Genomic DNA, 17,027 nt, shown 5'->3' with positions numbered 1-17,027 from the left:
CTAAGAATTGAACGTACATACACTCGTTTTCACGTGTATTATATATATATATATCATAAACACATAGTCACCAGCTGATTAGTACACGATCAGGTAATACGAATGAAACTTTCTTTCAAGATCGGGCCCGCGTTTTTCATCTCAGTTTTGACGCGCTTTCTCGAAACTTGTGCGCCTTTGATTCTGCTTATATTTTCCCTCTTCATATATGAACCGTGTTAAATTAACTTTGTTTTGCATATATACGTATGCGAAATATAATCGTTGAAAACAAGCTGACTCATGGAAAACAAACGGTTTTTCAAGCTTTTGCCACCAAATTTGTTTAAATTGGAGTCTCAAAAAATATGAAGTGTCAAAGATACCAGTGAATAATATCTCTCTTCCGCGGATGATACAAATCATTAATTCTTTTACAAATATATTCGTGATAATTTTTACGTTTAGTGTACAATCGTTATCTACCCCCCCTATTATTTTTGAATGCAGCTGTAGGCCTAGGTACATCCTCGCACAAAAGTGAAAGGGGCACGTGACTCATAAGCCTCGTAAGAAAAGTAATAGGACTGACGAAAAAATTATATAAATCGTTTCAAAAAATGTTTACATCCACGTGCGCGTTGTAAATACGAATTTGCAAAATAGTTCCTTCTCTTTCCGTTGAAAACATTAAAAGTCTCGACATTCAACTGAACATCGATTGAGGTTATTCGTTTTGCCACGTCCTTCTGTGATTATGTTTAAATTTATTAAACCTAGAAATCGTGTATAATTTTCTGCACCCTCTTCCTTATGAGACCTCGTCAATCTTCGATCTGGCTACATATAAATGAAAAAGAGATTCATGTCTAAATTCATGAGTTCAATTGGCATGAGTGACGATGCACATATTATCGTCGTGTGCACCATGTTTTTCGTCGGAATGTTTCGTCATCGTTGTACACGCGGAATATATTGGTTTCATTGTTCTACAATGCGGACAAACATAGCGGAATATCATATTTATCAGGAACTGTGTATTATGGGTCAAGTTTGTGCCGGGTAGAAAGTACTGAAAGTACAAGCGACGGCGGGCTCCAATATGTGAGGGGGGAGAATCTCTATGTGTACATAGAATATTCAATGTTAAAAGGTTCGTATTAAAACTTCCCATTTTTTTCGTCAACAAACCATTTTTAATATTTCTTCGTTCGTTATTAAAAGTTGAACGCTTCCCAATACATTCATCTCAGTCATCCAAAACACTGAACGATTTGTACCTATCAATTTCTTTCCTTTGTTTCATTCCATTCGTTCAATAATCATGCATTCAGCTTTATATCCAACTAAGATAATTTAATTACTTTGATGCACTTACGTGGGGTTTATTTCCGTATAAATACGTGAAAAGAGATAATGAAACTGAATAATAATAATAATAATAATAAAACAGGAGCGAAAGTAAATCTTCGGAAAGTCGAAATCAGCGTGCAGTAAGAAAACCGATGAAATTGTCGATTCGTTGTGAAACGGCCCATATAAATCTTATGTTCGAGATTAGACATTTCACTTTCTCGGACATCTCGCTATCGTTCCTCGTGTACTCGCGCGCGCTGTCTTGTAACTGTATGATCGTGATTTTTTTACACGTGTAGTTTCAAAAGTATACAAACGAATTTATGCATGAAAAATGGGTATTGACCCAGAGAATTGCCGTGAGAAGCTTCGCGAGTATCAGTAGCGCCATCTTGCTCCGCAGAATCAAGTACTAAAAATTGAAAAAATACCAACGCGTATAAAATCGACGTTTTGTATATTTATTTCCGTCTTATTCTATTCCTTTGTGAATACTAAATCGCGGCAATCTAATTTTTCCCTGTGAGACCGTAGGAAAATTGAGATTTCTACTAGAATTTATCTCTTTTACCTACCTAACCTACAAATCAAAAAATTTCTCCAAGTCGATTGACGTTCGAAAGTAAATTTGTACGGTGCGTTTTTAAAATACGAAAAGATCGACGATAAAATTAGTATAAGTGCCATCGACTTCAACCGATTTCTAAGGAATGCGAAAGAAATTCACCGTCACAAATAAACGTTCATTTCGAAATACGTATTATCAACAGGTGTAACGTGCATTCGACAACACACACGATTACAAAAGTGGTCTTTAACGTTCAACTGGGATTTTTTTTTTCTCAGTAGTCAGAAAAAACAATTTTCCCCCAGTGCAAAGAAATTCATGTTGAAATAAAAATACGTTCTGGAAATAAACTTGATCACGAGAACAGATCATTTGGCTCGGTCATTCGTTTTGATTCATCGGCGAAAAGTTTTTTTTTACGACAATGTAGATTTAGTTGAATGAATTAATTTTCGACCCGCTGTTGACTCGCTGAAAAAAAAATGATAGATGCACGCGTTTATGCGTGAGAGAGTGCAAATTGTAAATTCAAATGGTACAAGCGAACGCGTGAATGACACTTTCCAAGTTGAGTTAGTCGCGCGAGGCGAGAGTAAGAGAAGGTGTTTGGTTGGCTCTGCGGTGGATTAAGTATGGACCAGCCAGTCGTTTTCCGAGTCCGAGACCGGCGGGATCGTGGCGCTAGACGACTCATCACGATCGGTGCATTTCCTCAATCGTATATCTTGTCACATTTTGTACATATATATAAACATTTTTTTATTTTTTTATCTGCCTGTACAAGTACACAAATAATTACGTGAATAAATAAACAAAAAAAGGTCAAATTAATTGTTCACGAGGGTGATAATAAATGATTGAAATAAATCCAAATACACATTCGATCCGTGGCTACTTTTTTATTTCATCATTCGTAAAATAAGGGAAAAAGTATTACAGTCGTCCTGGATGATGTATGCGCGAATCTCGCGTTCATTATTTTCTTCGAGCTGTCAAAACGGCCGCGATCATCTTGCGATACTCGATTCGATTCGTATTCGCCGGTAATCTTACGATTGCTTTGTTCATCGCAACGAAAAACGAAATTAAAGATAAATAATAATAATAATAAATTAGTATAATAGACGAGAAATATGTGGCTCAGTGCTCACGACCCTTTGCCACGTGCTTTCTCGCTTTTCTTTGCTTTGATCACTCTACTTATCTGTGCCGACTCGATGACCAACGCCATCGATAGTCGCCGGATTCACCACAAAGGAATCGGTAAGTTTTTACACATTTAACCGGAAGAAAAAATTTGGTTCAAGGTTTTTATTCGTTGTTGAAAGTCGACTTGACTTTTCGTTTCTTCAGTGAATCAAAGCGACTTCGGTTTGGTCTTGAGTTTTTTCGAAGCTAAATCAAACGTTACGATTTTGAAATATGCAATAAAAATGTCGACACTTTTTCGATACTCGTCATAGCTCCCTTGAAAAGCTGTCAAAAACTCCGTGATCGAATAATTACGTGTTTTTGATGACTCGCGGATTTCACTCGCAGCATACACAAAATTCGTTGGTTAATAGATTGCGGTCGTGCTGCCAAGAATCAGAGACAACCCCGCAGTTATACCGTCGATCCGATAGTCAAAGATTACCACCAGAAAAATCGTCGGGGAGGGGGCCACGAAACGAGAACGCAAAATTCAACACTGGACTTTCATAGCACGAAAATGACAGGGAGAATATTCAATGGGAAACCCAGCAAACGAGGCTCTTGGCCATGGCAAGTATCGCTTCAGTTGTTGCATCCGAAACTCGGTTTCATCGGGCACTGGTGTGGAGGAGTTCTCATTGAATCAACTTGGATAATAACCGCTGCGCATTGCATCCACAAGTCAGTATAATTATTAACTCGTTTTAGGATTATTATTTCGGCTCGAAGTTCCAAACATTCGATTTCATTTCAAACGTCGATAGAAACTCAGCCCAACTTTAGTCCCCTCGAAAATCTCACTAAGTTCCAAAAATTCCTTCACCACATTTCGAACACAATTGTTATTCTTGTTCTTGATTCTTTATCTGCGATCTGACGAGAGTAGCGATCTCTTCAATCTTCCAATCGGAGCTCTTTGGACCGCGGTTCTTGGTGAATGGCAGTTGGAATCGGGACAACGTGGTTCAGCCCGGATTCCCATCGAACGTGTCATTATTCACGAGAGATTCAATAACTACGTTCATGATATCGGTGAGCCTCTGCGCATCGCTCGTATACGAGCTTTCCTGTGTTACCGTTTACCGTCGTCGCATCAAAACACTGTCAACTTTTTCGGTGCTTACTGATCCCCGTAAACCCATTTAGCAGACAAAAAATCGCGACACATTCGCACATTTCATATTTTTTGATTACTATACGCGACAACGCGCTGGAGATTAATTTTACAAAAATAATAACTGACGGTTGAGATTCACATTGACTCGGGAGTCAAACGAAGGTGAGTGCTGATCGAATCAGCTGTTACGCGCGCACTACTGATCCCTTTTTGACCGGAAGTTGAAACTTCTGGTGGAAACACACAGTTGAAACTGTGTAATATCACTGCTTCGACCACTCAATTATTGTTTTTAATTTCTCACAATATTTTTAATGTTCAATTCATCAGAAATCACTTTTTCAACGGCTAATTTTGGATTTTGGGGGTGAAACTGCTCGAGGCACTTCCGGTCGACCGTTTTTATGGAAGAATACGCTTTTCAGAACGTTGACTGTAGAATTTTATTATTAAAATATCAGACGATCAATCGAGTCTGAAATTGGTGATAAATGCGTAAATTTAAAATCGTTTGAACTCGTGCGTGAAAATTAGAAGACCGAAAATTGTCCTGATGTGTCCCTCGACATTTTTCCTCATGAACGAAATACTTTCGTTCTGTGTAGCAAAATATTTTGTAGTACACAAGCGAGATATATACCGTCAAATCGCAGCATTGAAACAGGATTGAAGTACAACGGAGCAAGATTTAGCAAAAACTATAACCGCACAAATAAAGTAGTTCTGTCCTGCTCACATTGAAATTTCGATAAGAAATTAATTGTGTGGCAATTGCAGCACTGATGAAGCTGAGCAGAGCGGCTCCGCTATCGAAGATAATTCGAACAATTTGCTTGCCCGAAGCAATTAACAGCACTAATAACGATGACGATAACACGATCGACAAAGAGCAATGCATCGCTTCAGGCTGGGGTCGTTCCGGACCGTCACCGTCTCTCTCGAACGCGCTGCTCGAGGCTAACGTGCCGATCCTCAATCTCGAAGATTGTCAGCGCGCATACGGGAAAGGCGTACCGATTGGTCCGGGGCACTTATGCGCGGGCCACACAGATGGCTCTTCCGGCAGTTGCGTGGTACGATTTTTTCAAATGTTAGGTTAATTAAAGTTTTTACGCGAGATATTGTTTCTTTCACTCGTCGATCATTCGTTTTTTTTCGTTGAAAAATCCACGGCAGTAGTTATCAAAAACTTGTTTTTAACATTTTTTAATCACCGAAAATTGTCGAACAATCGTTTTGCTAATATATTTGTCACATAACCAAAAACATTTTTGCTCAGGGTGATTCTGGAGGACCATTACAATGTCGAAGGCGCAGCGACGGAGTATGGCAACTCACGGGTGTCACTTCTTTCGGATCTGGATGCGCGAGACCAGGCTTCCCGGATGTCTATACCAGACTACGATATTATCTCGACTGGATTAAAACTACCATCGCAACGTCCCCCGATTTCGATATGTATAATTCATAACGTGTAAAGACTTACAATGTAAATACAGAAAAAGTTCATCGATCAATTTTATTTGTGAACAAAACACTTCTCTAAAACCCAGTCTGCAAAATTATGAACATTTTTTTCCATCGACGGAATATAATGCAAATTCAATCATTTTCAATGCTCAGTGAATTTAATGATTAATTTCAAAGTGCAAAAAGTGTAATAAAAGAAAAGTCACGAGGTGAATTGGCGCCTTCGATTTCTATGGCAATACCTCAAACATTCGTTTCGGCGCTACTGTCGCTAAAGAACTTGCACCCTAAAAACCAGGAGCGGCAACACAAGTTTTAATCAGTTCTAATATGTACCATATCGAACTGTCAAAACCACATTTTTTATTTACAGGTTATTGATAAACAAGAATTCGATGTATTAAGAAAATTTATTTTTTGGATTACGAAAATTTATGGTAAGTATACTAAGAGCAGAATAATAACAAACGATTCATTGTTTCGACTCGGCGTTGGACTTATGTGTATACTAATGTCCCCACACGTTGCTCTAAGGGTACATCCCTGAAAGGAAATTCTATGATATAGATACACATGTACACATATAAAAAAATTCTCAAGCAGCCTCGCGCACGGTGCAAGCAGTGTGAAGGAGCGGGGATAGGTCGTATGGCGCCCGGGTTGCCGGGCGGGTGCGGAATAGCAAGCGTCTTGAATTTACACGATTAAAATTTTCCGTCTACACTAGTGCAAACGCAAATAATCTTGCGAGTGAATTACTAGGTATAGAATCTGTTTTATTCTACAAAAAGTTTTAGATCGAAGGACCGATTTTTTTCCGCGATAATAGTTAGTCGATTTTGTAAAACAAGAGCTAAACGTCAAACGTCGCGTTGGTTTTTCGTAACGTTATTTTAAATAGAATATTTGAAGGTTGGAAATACATGGAAATGTATGAATAAGGCAAAGAGCGTGAGATCGTTAGAGTTGGCAAACGCTGATACTCCGGAATATATGTAATAATAACATACTAAAATAATAAAGCCTAGTTTAAAAATTCGTTCAGGACTTGAATTCTTGGAAGCGTGGGTAAATGAAAGCGAGCAGTGAAGTATCTGCTGAAGAAACAGCAGGAGGCAGGAGGGCAGTGTAAAAGTGTGTGGAGTGTGTGATGTTGATATTCGGGCGGCGCGTAGTGGTGATGAGGGGTACTTTCATCCGTTAAAGGAAAGTGAGAGGGGTGTATTTGTATAGTGTAGTTGGTGAGCAGTTGAGAAAAATCAACGTCCTCGCGACCGGATATCTCCGTTTCAGTAATAATATACACTCTCTAGGCGTTTAAACCAAATTTTCGCTGTTTCGTTTCGCTATGCTTATTCCGAGGATTATCGGGAACAACCGCGCCTCATCTCCTGTTCGCGCCGTTCCAGTGTCATCCCCCGTCGCAATACAGAAAGTCAGAGTCTACAATTTTTGAGTCTCTGAACGTTCATCACATTGTTACAAAAAGGAAATAGTGTGAGCGTGAACTGAATTCATTATTCGAAGCAGTAACTTCGTATATGCGTATGTACGAAACATGGATTGTTCAACGGTGTGTTGAATTTAGCACCTGAGTATTTGTGTGTGTGTGTCGATAAACGGAAATGGTGGGACGGTCTATATATATTTAAATATATACATATAGACAGATAATGCGTTTCAACGCTGTTCCGACACCATCATCACTTACATGTACGTCTACGCTCTCTACAGTCTCGCTTTTGTGTAGCCGGAAAGACACTTCAACAAACGACATCTTCGTACCTCATGAAATCGGTCAAAATTTATTTTTTCATCTCTGAACTACACATGGACTTTTTAATAACACGTAAGTTCGTAACACTTTGTAAAAACATTGTGCCCTCTCACATTTCTATATATAGCTGCTTTCGGCTCGGCACCGTCAATACGTATATACACATTTTTTACATCTTTCAAGACTATAGATATATTCACAATTATAAAATAGTGGCTTATTTCATTGCTTAGTATGATCATGTTTTATCTATGAACACTCAAGTACACGTTTTTGAATCAAAATCCTCTTTAATGACCTCCTATCATGCGGAAGCATCATTAATAACTGAAGTATTTGCGCATTTTTTTTGGTCTCAAAATGTGTGTTGAATCTTTCCAAATGGTATTGCTCTCGATTCGGAAAACTAGTATAATTTGGACATACTTCGGGCTTCCATTATTGATCTTTATTATGGCTTGGTATAATATGAATCGGCTTCTTTAGAGATTTCATGAGAACCATTGTTCCAAATATATATTTTTTCTTCTCTTTGAAGATGGTGCTTTTTTCAAAAACAATACCCATAATTGGAAATTGCTTTTCATCTGATTTATTCTTTCTTATGATACAGAGACACTGTATTGGAAGCTCGAAGAAATGTTTTTCTCCATCCGATTACAATGGTTTATTCGTTCTGTATTATTTTATCGCTATATATTGTCGTTGAAATATTTGTAACTTGAAACCAAAAAAATTGCAAAGATTTTGGTTATAATTAGTGCTTGACAACAGTGCATAAAAATAGAACCAAATACAGATACAAATAATTGAAAGTCATTGATTTCTGTGAAGTTTTCTATCGTACGGTTTGAGCCATTCACCAATGAACAGTGAATGATAGTATCGACACTAGAGTTTGCCTCATTGATGCACAAAGTCTTTGTTAATAAATTTTTATATTTTCAACTTTTTAGAATAAGACTTTTGTAGATTTAGTTGATGAGTGTTGAAAGCTGAGTGATTATATCTGTTGTCTAAAGTGAAATTTGATATTTACAATTATACATTTAAAAAAAGGATATTCAGCCATTGTAAACTCGTAGAAAATGCAATATGATTTCATAAGCCTATTAACTAATTTGTGTCATTTTTTTTGTCAAATTGTAGGGGCACGTGTTTTGCTAAGCGACTCATAAGATTTCAAATATAATCGACTAAGAGTAACTTTGTGAGAATGATGTCAGTGAAGCAAGAAGGAAAACGCTTGAGCGGAGAAAACATGGCAACAGGACCAGTGATACGAGTGGGGCCGATAATAAATCCGACGACGAATGAAACAATATCGATAGTGATCCCGTTATCACCATCAGGTCAATTGTCAGGATTGCCAAGTAGGATAATAACGGAACGTACGATCTCGGGGAAGGACACGGTGGAGACTAGAATTGAGGAAGTGACAGGAACGATAATCGAGGAAAGGGACATGAAAGCGGAACGCGCGCGGGCGATCGTGTCCCAACCTGAGCAACAAGAATCGCTCATTCTCGCAATGTCCTCTCCGAATGAACCGACAAAAACGAGAGAAAAGTCAGTTCCGTCGTTGTTATCTTCGACCTCATCTACGAGTTCCCAAATTCGTGCTGATAAAACGAAAGGATGTCCTTTCCCAACGTGTTCACGTTACCGACGCGCTTTTTCACGAGCCCACGATCTCAAACGTCACATCGCTCGTCACGAAACCCGCAAAGAACGTCTCGTCGAAAACAGCAGAGACGACATTCGCACGTGCTTTCAATGTGGCGAGAGCTTCCTCAACGAAATCATCCTACAAAGGCATGAACGCACCCACAACAAACAACAGGAGAATGCGAACTTGCCTCTTGTTCTCTCCACGACACCCTCGTCATCTGTCACTCCCGCTTCTCGTAATCATTGTTATCCTTGCAATGTCTGCAAAAAAAAATACGCCAACGAGAACAAACTCAAGGAACATCTCGTTACTCATGACAAGGTTCTTTCATACTTTCGAACGTTATCCAGTTATAGAATATTAATAGAGCATTTGTTATAAAAATAGCACAATTCATAGTTCATTGCAGAATTTAAAACTTCCAAAAAATATTCGCCCTCTTGGCTTTGCTTTGTTGTAGAATTTTCGAAAACGATCTCAGCAAAAAATAGCATCAGTTTTTGTAGTCTTTGTATCTGTTGAAAATTGTTGACATCAATGATAAAAACTCTTATTTCATCGGTTATATCATTTGATTTCAATGAGTCTAACATTTAGTCCCTAACAACTTATACTAAACAACGGAACTCTATTTTATTTTTATACAATCGAATAATTATATTGAGAGTTCAACAGTTTTGGAAGCATTTTTGAGTCATATGCTTAGACAGTGTACACATTCATGCAGCAATGAAAAGCAATTCGTAAGTAGGTTTTCATTTTTTAACGTGTCCTCTTCCAACTTTTCAGACTTCGACCGGTAACTCGTGTTTGCTGTGTGGCTGCGAATTCAACGACGCTGAAAAGCTGCAGAATCACATGAGGGAACACACAACAAATATGTTGCAAAGCCAACAGCACTTGACAACGAACGGAATGTCAGTAGAAAACTCCCAAGGAAGTGGTGGGATCAAGGTAGAGAGCGCAGGAGCGTTGAAGCAGGAACTTAAGTCGGATGAGGTGGTGGAAGAGGACGAGGACGAAGAATTTATGTTGGAAGAGATGTTGCTGTTGAATAAGAATCCCCGATTGATGCGGGCTTCGATAGGTTCATCGACTAGTACAAATAATGGAGCGTCGATTGGTTCGGTGATGGCGAGTTCTTCGTCGACTTCGGTGACGTCGTCTTCAAGTTCGTCCTCGCCGAACATCGTTCCTAACGCGAACAAAATCCGTTGCGATTATTGTTCCAAAACTTTTAAGACTAAATGGACACTGAGCTCTCACGTAGCGGCGCACGAAGGACGTTTTCAGTTCGGTTGTACACGATGCGGAAAAAAATTCGTTCGCAAAAGCCATTTCGAAGGACACGTGCGCTCCCACGAAGCTGCGAGGCCTTACGTCTGTGAGCAGTGCGGTAAAACCTTCAAGGAATTGAAGCATCGACGCGAACATACCAAACGGAAACACCCAGGGAACCAGAATGCCATACAAAATTTACTCGACAGCATTAGCGCTTGTGTCTCAGAGGAATCGTCGGTGGGCGAACAGGCCAAATTTGCTCTCCTTATGCCGATGAATTTTGGCGCGTAATAATACACGTCGAATCAACAAATTAGTCCATTATTATTATTATTATTATTATTATTATTATTATTATTATTATTATTATTATTATTATTATTATTATTACCATTATTACGATCAATTGAAACTCATTTTTATACGTTTTTTGGATTTTCTGCATTTGAGATGACATGTAACACAGTTTTTAGTCGATACGAATGCGAGAGAAAACACAGTTTTTGCGTTTCCAATTTTTCTCCTAAATAATATAGATTTATTGTAAAAATCAAAAGAACCTTTTCTTCTCTGACAAAAAAAAACGAACAGTTTGATGCTCGCAGTGTAATCGATTTCGGAGAAAACTTGGCAGCAGCTTTTTCATCGTGATCCAACGTGTTTCCCACTTTAATATTGATCATTCTCTCGCGTGTTTTTTCGTTTGCCACGTTACTGTATTTTCAGTCATTTACAATAATTATCCGATTCTTCTAATGCTCTTTGTATAATTCGCTATTATATATATCGACAGAGAAACTATCGCGTTCTCAAAACTTTTTCGATGTGAGCTTACATACTCAATAAACAAAAAAATATAACTGCGTTAACTTGACTATTATTTGCCTGCGTTAACTCTAAAAACTATTTGCCAGTTTGACTCTAAATGAGGGATTTCCCTATGTGAGCAAGTGCTCGCCGTCGCAGAGAGAGGGAGCTCGTGGCAGGTTCATAAACGCAGGGGTGCAATCGGTCGTTGACCGGATATCAAAATTATGTTTATTGCATTACTCAAATACCGTGCAAATAATCGAAAACTGTCAACTGAAAAACGCTTTTTCAAAAACAATTAATTTTGAAGTTCCAGATTTTGCTTTATACAAAATTCAGTGGAAGTTATTTTAGCTTAAAAGTTGATGTGAATCGCCACCCGGCACGTGGCGCTAGTTGTTTCCTCAAGCGCAAGACCTCGAAGTGTTTTGTTCTCGACAGCAGGCGTCTCGAAGCCACATTCTCGTAACTCGTGACATTTAATCATCTTCTTTTATTAAATTTTATTTAACACGGAGAGCGTGACCAAGAGCCATTCGATTGAAAGTTGAAATAAAAGGAAAAAATATGACAGAACCCTCCATGACATGCTGTCTCTTGGATTTGTAAAGCTTCGAGCTCGGACTCGCAGTGCCAAAAGCTTCAATATACTTTTTATTTGACGAGAGTAATATTTCGAGTTTCTTTTTTCGCTTACTTTTTATTCGATTATGAATACGAGACGCAAGAGACACAGGAAATCGGCAACTGGATCGTACAGTTCGGTGGTTATAAAAAATGAAAATGACGCGGGACAGGAACAAAATGAACGATTTAGAAACGAGTACAAACTCGAAAACCTTCCACCTGAAGTTTTGGAAATGATTTTTCGGTTGGTGCCACTTGCAGATGTCTCCACCTCGATTCGACTGGTGTCCAGGTTAGCATCATCTTACTTTGAAAACATCTCGAGTATTTTTTTTGCGTTAACGGTATATGCTCAAAATCTGAAAGAAAATCAACCAATAATTCGGAACAATTCGCCCGTTATTTCGTATCTCAAATTAGCTTGCTTTTCGCCACGTTCGGAAAAGACCTGAATCGTTAACATTTTTTCGGATAATTTTTATTGTTTATTCTCCAAATACAACAATGCGATCGTGATGTACTTTGACGTGACGTTGAAATCTCTGGTCGCTAATTCAATCTTTCATCGTTCCTGGAGAGTTTCCCAAAAAAAATGTTTCTCCTAAAAAGGAAAACTTGGAAAATATATTCGGGTGTGCTAAAAGAATAAATGCAGAGACACAATATTAATTACGAAATTTTCCTAGTTTTAACGTACTACGAATAAAATAAAATGATGAAAAAAAAAAAACAATTTGAATTTGAAATTCCTCTGCAGACGATTTTCGACGATCGGGACGGCAGTTTTGAACGGCGCTTTTCTCGCAGCGGGCACACGATTAGATGCAATAATGAATTATATTGAGTCAACAAAACTATCCAAAGCCACAACAGATTTGGATTTATTTATGTGGACTCGAGCGTTCAACGTTCTCGAACTTATAAAGGTTCAGTACAAAATGCTCAAAGCAGTTACATGGAGATACACTCATCCACCGAAACCCACGAATTTCAATCGGCTTTCCGTCTATGCTGGAAGTTTGCTCGACGAGCTCAACGTAATTCTCGATTTGGCTCGTAATAATCCACGTGCTTTGTCCTCTTTTTCGTCTCCGGCCTCGCGTAACGATCGAGGTGAAGAACTACCGTTGAGCTACGAAGAGGTTATCACCAGTCCTGTCTCCTCTCCGCGTGTAGTTTCTTTCGTAGCGCTCTGCAAGCGCTTTATGAATTATTTCGAGAAGGTTTCCGAGTGCAAAGTGAACAGGTAATATGACAAAAATCCGATCCTCGTTCGTTGAAAATTAGAAACTTTATCACTACACTTTAGAATTAAAATCGAATAATTTTAATATCCGAGTGCGTTTACGACTCGAAATATTGACATTAAATGACAAAACGCCGAGACGAAATTCGACGATTTATTAAATTTAAGAATCTCCATTAATTTGAAAGAAAAAATGTTCTTTTCCTAACCTCTCGTTATTTATCCTATCAACGATTCGTCGACGCGAAGATCTGCTTTGGTGTCGGGTTGCAAAGCTATCGACGTGCTGGATTGTCTCGCCGTTGGACGGGAAGTGACGGCTTTTCGAGTGTCATCAGGACGAGTGAGAAGTTCACGCTCGTTGGGCGAATCGAGCACCGTATCGAATGGCGAGAAAACAAGATCGAGTAGAGTCCACAGTCGTCCGATCGTGACGATGGGGCTCCGGTACGTGCTGCGACGAGCTTGGTTCACTTGTCTCCAAGTGCCTTCCGCGCCGGACGAGAATTCGTGGCGAGAAGATCAGAGATTCATGTACCTGCGTCTCCGGCGTCTCGTCGGCAGCGTCAACGAACATTATTTCGAAAAGGCTCACTTCGAGAGAGATTTGCTCTTGCGCACAAGCAGCGTCGTCGCAATTGGCGATGAGAGGAGACGAGCCCTCCGTCTCGGCGGACCCCATCCACCGAGACCACCACCAGCCTCCACCTATTCTGGCTACGGTGTTTACGCCGGCCGTTTCTTCTATTACGGAAATATGAACAAATACGCTTATGAAAGCAAATTCAAAGACGTCGGAGGCGAAGTCTCGTCTTCCGACGAGTCTGGACAAGACGACGAACCTGTTGGTGAGACTACGAAGTTTGGCCGCGCGGTTGTCGTTTGTACTGGAAAATTTGTTCGATGAAAAAGAAAAAATATTCCGTTTTTTTTTATTTTTAATTTAAAGTGAAAACGAGTGAGCTTTAAAATTGACGTATGCAAGTTTTGAAGTTCAATTTTCTTAAGGAAAATTTATACCGCAGAGCAATAATAGATTTGACGAATAATTATATTTTTTTTGTTATAGATGCCGACGACGACGGTGACGAGGATACAGAGAATCGAAACGTCGCAGCGGCGTCCAAACGAGGTCCTCCAGCCTTTGATCTCGTCATAAAAGTCGAATTACGTTGCTCGAGCGATTTGGCACCTCTGGCAGTGATTTCGAGTCTGCGTACCAACGAACTCGACGACCAAGAGTCATTTTCCACAGGATCCGAGAGCGATACCCTCAATCACCGAAATTTACGATCGATGCAGAAAACGACGAATCAGTACGAAGAAAACTCTGAAGTTTACTTTAAGATGAGCATAACGTGTCCGGCGTCAGCGGCAAATCGTCTGCCAGGAAGCTTCACGTGGGAGCAGCGTGGACCGGTTCATTCGCGTCGAAAACGATCGAGTCAACATCAGCGATTTTCCAATTGATATTATCATTATGTTAATTATTATTAACCCGGATGATTTATTTCCATTAGTTTTTTAATCAATATTTCATATAACTAAAACCAAATCGAGTTTGATACGAGAGAATTTGTGAAAAACTTAATTTACAACGCGACGAGAATTTTCGAGAATACTCACGTTACGAATCCGCCTGACATTTTCTGCCTCGATTTCAATGAGATTGGCTTTTCTTCTCATTTATTTACACAAAGCTTTACCAAATGAAATTACAAATTCTTCGGAGAACGATTTACCGAACTAATTTTTGACGGCCATCGCTATATTCTCTTCGGTTTCATCGGCTACTCGTTGCGGCATCCAGATACTTTCATTCAGTTTTTTTGCTCGTTCTTCAAGAATTCCGTACGTAAAGTGATTCAGGAGAATACCCGCGGGTATGGCGACACCCTGGAATCTGTACAAAGCTTCGCCGTTCTCGTTCTGAATCCTGTGAACAGCTGCGACCGTGCTACGTCCGATAAGGCCAGTGTGGCCGATGACCGGTCCTTTGCTAATGTCCACGTAATCACCGATGCGGTAAAGAATAATCTTGTCGTCGTTGTGGCTTGCTATGTCCGGGATTTGTTTACTTTTGTATGGATTGCTCTCAAACATCTTCAGCGCCAGATCAGTTTGCACTTCTAATCGTTCTACGGGCAAACTTGCTCCGGTCACTTTGACAAAAAGCGCGGAAATTGATCTCAACTCAGCTAGGGTAGGTTCCCAATTTTCGAGACCCATATAAGCATCATATATGAAACTCCCGGATTTTATATTTGGCCCTGAAAAATCAATGTCTCAATTATCATACGAAAAACATCTTTCGTCATATAATAAACCGTGACAACGATCCGAAATAATAAAAAGTCAATGTCAAAATTTATAAATTACAGTATTTCCATTAAGGATACTTTCAGCATGAATGCGAGAGAGATAGCTACAAATGTAAAAACTGGAATTCTCCGAGGTAGTTTCACAAATTATAAAATGATCCTATCAGCTGATTTTTTCCATCATTCCACGACTGCTGATAGATCTTTTATGTGATCAATTAAATCATGTCAGAGCATTTCGATTTTGACAGTTTGAGGTCAGGTGAGGCAGTTAATTCAGACTCTCAAGTCTCTTGGATAAAAAAGACAATTCACCAGATATCAAGAATAAAATCTTCTCATGAGAGTGACAAATGATCAATATTTTGAAAAAATGAAGATATTTGTTATTCCTTTCCTCTTGAATGCTTTATTACTGATTGCTATGAAAGATGGATATTCACAAATTGGAATTCTGTTACATGACTTGATACTGAAAATTTGAAAAGACATACCTATAAAACTGTGTAGAATAACTTCGATGTCGTCCTTGAAAGCAGATTCTACCACGGAGCCCAGAACCAGGGAACAAGTTCTCCAGAAAGCATTGTTCACGCTTCTGTCTCCAGGAGTTCTCATAGTCGCAAGTTTAAGTTCGCACTCATCTTCCAAAGGTCTATGCATATCCCAGGGCTTACCGTTAACCATTGCAAGTGCAGATAGTTTAGCGGTTCCTTCGGTTATGTGACGAGCGCAGTCGTATGGTGTTGAAATGTTTTGATTCATCAACAATGTCAGGTCTTCATTCCAAGTACTGTATTGAACTTTAATTTTGTTAATTCGACCAACTGCTTCTCTCTGGCGATGTTTTTCCTTCTCGAAAAGGTCATTTCTTCGTTTTCTCTGTTCTGTTCTCGACAAACCTGAGGTGCCCATAAAACGTGCATTCTCGAAGTTCGCCAGTCTCGAACTGCGCGAGCATATGAGAGACAACCTAAAAATTGTCCGGTTTGAGGTTATTGTACATCTTCTTGTTCTATGATATATTGTCTTGTTTTACTAACCCTTTGATCATTGCACCGGTTTGGTTATACTTGTAAAGGATGTTTACTCGTTCTCATATACGTTAAGTTCTTCTATCGCGTCACTTTCATTCTGCTTTAATACGATATTTTTTTTCAACGAATGTTTGGTTTTTTCAAGTAAAAATCTTATGTATGAACTGTTGAGTAGTGTTAAGGCGCATACTGCTTTATATCGTGTGAATGGCTGTTCCAAATCAAATGGCGCTATTTTAGAAATTGTGAAAATATCTCAGCAATTTTATTTCATCATTAATCGATGGCGATTTTTCTTTCACAAGAATCGTACATTTCACAGTAAATACGAGGAGGGCTGGTTAAATTACGTAAACGACTAATATTTTTTCAAATAATGTTTTTGCAGGGTTTCGTAAAATGAGTTGTTCGATCAGCCATTGTACATGTAGGGTACATTCTACTTGGACGCTGACAGCTTTATGGCCGTTTTCTCCGACGTGGTTCAAATTCAGTTCAATTTTTTTCACATAGTTTCGAGATAGAATGAACCAAGTTTAAACTCGGATTAACGTTGAAGAAAACGGGCATTA

The 17,027-nt window shown here is 39.1% G+C and overlaps 4 protein-coding genes and 1 long non-coding RNA gene across 6 annotated transcripts; 3 read left to right on the top strand and 2 right to left on the bottom strand.

Annotated features, from left to right (window-relative positions):
* Nucleotides 1-318: 318 nt before the first annotated feature.
* Nucleotides 319-5,731, top strand: LOC122419008 (chymotrypsin-like elastase family member 2A). 2 transcript variants are annotated; one of them, XM_043433230.1, is made up of 5 exons: nucleotides 319-1,132; nucleotides 3,469-3,778; nucleotides 3,984-4,129; nucleotides 4,992-5,287; nucleotides 5,494-5,731. In XM_043433230.1, exons 1-5 carry the CDS (start codon nucleotides 1,123-1,125, stop codon nucleotides 5,683-5,685), a joined length of 954 nt encoding a protein of 317 aa, XP_043289165.1. In that variant the 5' UTR covers nucleotides 319-1,122; the 3' UTR covers nucleotides 5,686-5,731. The 2 variants fall into 2 exon arrangements, with proteins under 2 accessions (XP_043289165.1, XP_043289164.1); XM_043433229.1 differs by lacking the exon at nucleotides 319-1,132 and adding an exon at nucleotides 1,181-3,166.
* Nucleotides 5,732-6,314: 583 nt separating this feature from the next.
* On the top strand, nucleotides 6,315-11,283 carry LOC122419007 (myoneurin-like). The gene is made up of 3 exons (XM_043433228.1): nucleotides 6,315-7,533; nucleotides 8,611-9,454; nucleotides 9,923-11,283. Exons 2-3 carry the CDS (start codon nucleotides 8,678-8,680, stop codon nucleotides 10,703-10,705), a joined length of 1,560 nt encoding a protein of 519 aa, XP_043289163.1. The 5' UTR covers nucleotides 6,315-7,533; nucleotides 8,611-8,677; the 3' UTR covers nucleotides 10,706-11,283.
* A 118-nt stretch (nucleotides 11,284-11,401) lies between these two features.
* Nucleotides 11,402-14,669, top strand: LOC122419006 (uncharacterized). Its single transcript, XM_043433226.1, has 4 exons — nucleotides 11,402-12,143; nucleotides 12,609-13,097; nucleotides 13,347-13,945; nucleotides 14,167-14,669. Exons 1-4 carry the CDS (start codon nucleotides 11,935-11,937, stop codon nucleotides 14,565-14,567), a joined length of 1,698 nt encoding a protein of 565 aa, XP_043289161.1. The 5' UTR covers nucleotides 11,402-11,934; the 3' UTR covers nucleotides 14,568-14,669.
* Nucleotides 12,308-13,448, bottom strand: LOC122419014 (uncharacterized). The gene is made up of 2 exons (XR_006262796.1): nucleotides 13,307-13,448; nucleotides 12,308-13,043 (listed from the first exon to the last, which is right to left on the bottom strand). It is a non-coding gene; the product is annotated as an uncharacterized lncRNA (long non-coding RNA).
* Nucleotides 14,670-14,766: 97 nt separating the features above from the next.
* Nucleotides 14,767-16,824, bottom strand: mRpL39 (mitochondrial ribosomal protein L39). The gene is made up of 3 exons (XM_043433231.1): nucleotides 16,462-16,824; nucleotides 15,913-16,391; nucleotides 14,767-15,367 (listed from the first exon to the last, which is right to left on the bottom strand). Exons 1-3 carry the CDS (start codon nucleotides 16,470-16,472, stop codon nucleotides 14,844-14,846), a joined length of 1,014 nt encoding a protein of 337 aa, XP_043289166.1. The 5' UTR covers nucleotides 16,473-16,824; the 3' UTR covers nucleotides 14,767-14,843.
* Between the last annotated feature and the right edge of the window lie 203 nt (nucleotides 16,825-17,027).

This window comes from Venturia canescens, chromosome 1 (assembly GCF_019457755.1).
Source record: "Venturia canescens isolate UGA chromosome 1, ASM1945775v1, whole genome shotgun sequence".
NCBI lineage: Eukaryota > Metazoa > Arthropoda > Insecta > Hymenoptera > Ichneumonidae > Venturia > Venturia canescens.
This window is presented reverse-complemented; position numbering and strand designations above follow the sequence as displayed.

What these genes read in the sequence shown, in the direction of transcription:
- mRpL39 (XM_043433231.1), bottom strand. An exon ending in TATTCTACACAGTTTTATAG is followed by an intron (nt 15,368 to 15,912) that starts GTATGTCTTTTC and finishes TTGATTTTTCAG; the next exon opens with GGCCAAATATAAAATCCGGG.
- LOC122419008 (XM_043433229.1), top strand. Translation starts at nt 3,037, where the DNA reads ATGTGGCTCAGTGCTCACGACCCTTTGCCACGTGCTTTCTCGCTTTTC. An exon ending in GATTCACCACAAAGGAATCG is followed by an intron (nt 3,167 to 3,468) that starts GTAAGTTTTTAC and finishes GTTGGTTAATAG; the next exon opens with ATTGCGGTCGTGCTGCCAAG. An exon ending in TAACTACGTTCATGATATCG is followed by an intron (nt 4,130 to 4,991) that starts GTGAGCCTCTGC and finishes TGGCAATTGCAG; the next exon opens with CACTGATGAAGCTGAGCAGA.
- LOC122419006 (XM_043433226.1), top strand. Translation starts at nt 11,935, where the DNA reads ATGAATACGAGACGCAAGAGACACAGGAAATCGGCAACTGGATCGTAC. An exon ending in TCGATTCGACTGGTGTCCAG is followed by an intron (nt 12,144 to 12,608) that starts GTTAGCATCATC and finishes ATTCCTCTGCAG; the next exon opens with ACGATTTTCGACGATCGGGA. An exon ending in ACAAGACGACGAACCTGTTG is followed by an intron (nt 13,946 to 14,166) that starts GTGAGACTACGA and finishes TTTTTGTTATAG; the next exon opens with ATGCCGACGACGACGGTGAC.
- LOC122419007 (XM_043433228.1), top strand. Translation starts at nt 8,678, where the DNA reads ATGATGTCAGTGAAGCAAGAAGGAAAACGCTTGAGCGGAGAAAACATG. An exon ending in ATCTCGTTACTCATGACAAG is followed by an intron (nt 9,455 to 9,922) that starts GTTCTTTCATAC and finishes CCAACTTTTCAG; the next exon opens with ACTTCGACCGGTAACTCGTG.